Genomic DNA, 1,691 nt, shown 5'->3' on the forward strand with positions numbered 1-1,691 from the left:
GCCAAAAAGAAAATGGCCCGGCGTCAGGGTCGATAAATCGCTCGGATCATCGGTAAGAGCCGTAATGGGACGCGAGTTCAAACACGCTTCAATCTTGCAAAGCAGCGTCGCAAATTCCGCCCTCGAGAGCGTACGAGATCCCACTACCCGTTTTAAATGATATTTAAAGCTTTTGACACCTGCCTCCCAGAGGCCTCCGAAATGAGGCATTGCGGCAGGTATAAAATGCCATTTCACACATTTCACATTTCGTCGTTCGATAATTTCTCGAACACGGAGGGATCCGATTGTAAGGCGGTAAAGCTTTTTTGAAGCTCGCGGTCTGCACCATGAAAATTGGTGCCATTGTCGCTGTACATATGCGACGGTAATCGACGACGGCTAGCAAAACGTTGAAGGGCAGCGATAAACCCGGCGGTGGAACAATCGTCCACATCTTTTAAGTGGATAGCCTTCGTGGCTAGGCATATAAACAAGACAACGTAGTGCTTCGTGGTTTTCTGACCACAACCTACGTAAGGTGTGATGTCGAAAGGTCCGGCATAATCTACCCCAGTATGCGAAAATGGAGGAGATTGCGTAACACGAGGGAGAGGTAAGTCTCCCATCATTTGAATCGGAGAAGCAGCCGTGCGACGCGTGCAAATCGCACATCGTCGAATGCGCGTTTTAACTAAACTGCGAGCTCCTAAGATCAATAACGTTATCGCAAGGTACGCAACGTTAGCTGGGTGCCACCATAAAGTGTGGCTTCGTGCGTTTGATCTACGAGTAGCTTTGATATGCGATGCTTTGGCAGTATAATCGGATGTTGCTCCGAATAACCAATAGCGGCATTGTTCAACCGCCCGCCAAGGCGGAGTAAGTTATCGTCTCCGCGGAAAGGATTTAAAGCACGCAGTGAACTTGAGCGGGAAACAGGCGATCCCCTTTTCATTGCTCTCAATTCCTCCGAGAAATGGGATTGTTGTATTAAACAAAACCAAAATTTAGCTGCGTTGCGTAGCTCCATGACGTCTAGGACAGAGAGAACAAGCGGCTGAGAGAGTCTCTTTCGCCGTAAATTGTCAGCGAATCGGCGGCGTAAGCAGTGACCCTGACTAATTTAGTCCAGCTCGAGTAGTCGTATGGGAGTTCCCACTCTGACGCGAGATCGACATGATGCACCGCTTATTTTCGAGCCTCTTCCGACATCTGAATATGCTGAAACGAATCAAGCGGAGGCGCGGGATCGTGAATCGGCCATGAGGCAGAGGCTTTCTGCAACCACGGTGGACCTGGCCACCAGAGGTTGTGTGACACGAATTCAGTCGCGAATAGGCCGCGAGAGACACAATCAGCGGGATTGTGCTTCGAAGAAACATGATTCCAACGAATTGCAGGTAATGAAGTCGGCACTTCCGACACGCGATTGGCTACATAAGTGCTCCATTTAGAAGGATGTTGCTTGAGCCATGCTAACGTGATCGTAGAATCAGTCCACCCGTAGAGCGGAGCCTGAGAGAGATTCAACGAGCTTAGCATCCATTTTAGTAGCCGACAAAGGAGTACGACAGCGTTAAGCTCAAGTCGCGGGATACTCACTGTTTTAAGAGGTGCGACCTTTGTTTTTGCCGCGAGTAAGCTAACTTGAAAGCTATCGAGAGTGTGAAGCACTCGCAAGTATATTACCGCGACATAGGCACGGTTTG

General features: G+C 49.4%; 1 protein-coding gene across 1 annotated transcript; it reads right to left on the reverse strand.

Annotated features, from left to right (window-relative positions):
• Positions 1 to 242: 242 nt before the first annotated feature.
• LOC115245801 lies at positions 243 to 608 on the reverse strand. The gene has a single exon (XM_029824283.1). It carries the CDS (start codon positions 606 to 608, stop codon positions 243 to 245), a length of 366 nt encoding a protein of 121 aa, XP_029680143.1.
• Between the last annotated feature and the right edge of the window lie 1,083 nt (positions 609 to 1,691).

The sequence above is a fragment of the Formica exsecta genome, unplaced genomic scaffold, assembly GCF_003651465.1.
Source record: "Formica exsecta isolate Colony F162 unplaced genomic scaffold, ASM365146v1 scaffold131, whole genome shotgun sequence".
In the NCBI taxonomy this organism is placed as follows: domain Eukaryota; kingdom Metazoa; phylum Arthropoda; class Insecta; order Hymenoptera; family Formicidae; genus Formica; species Formica exsecta.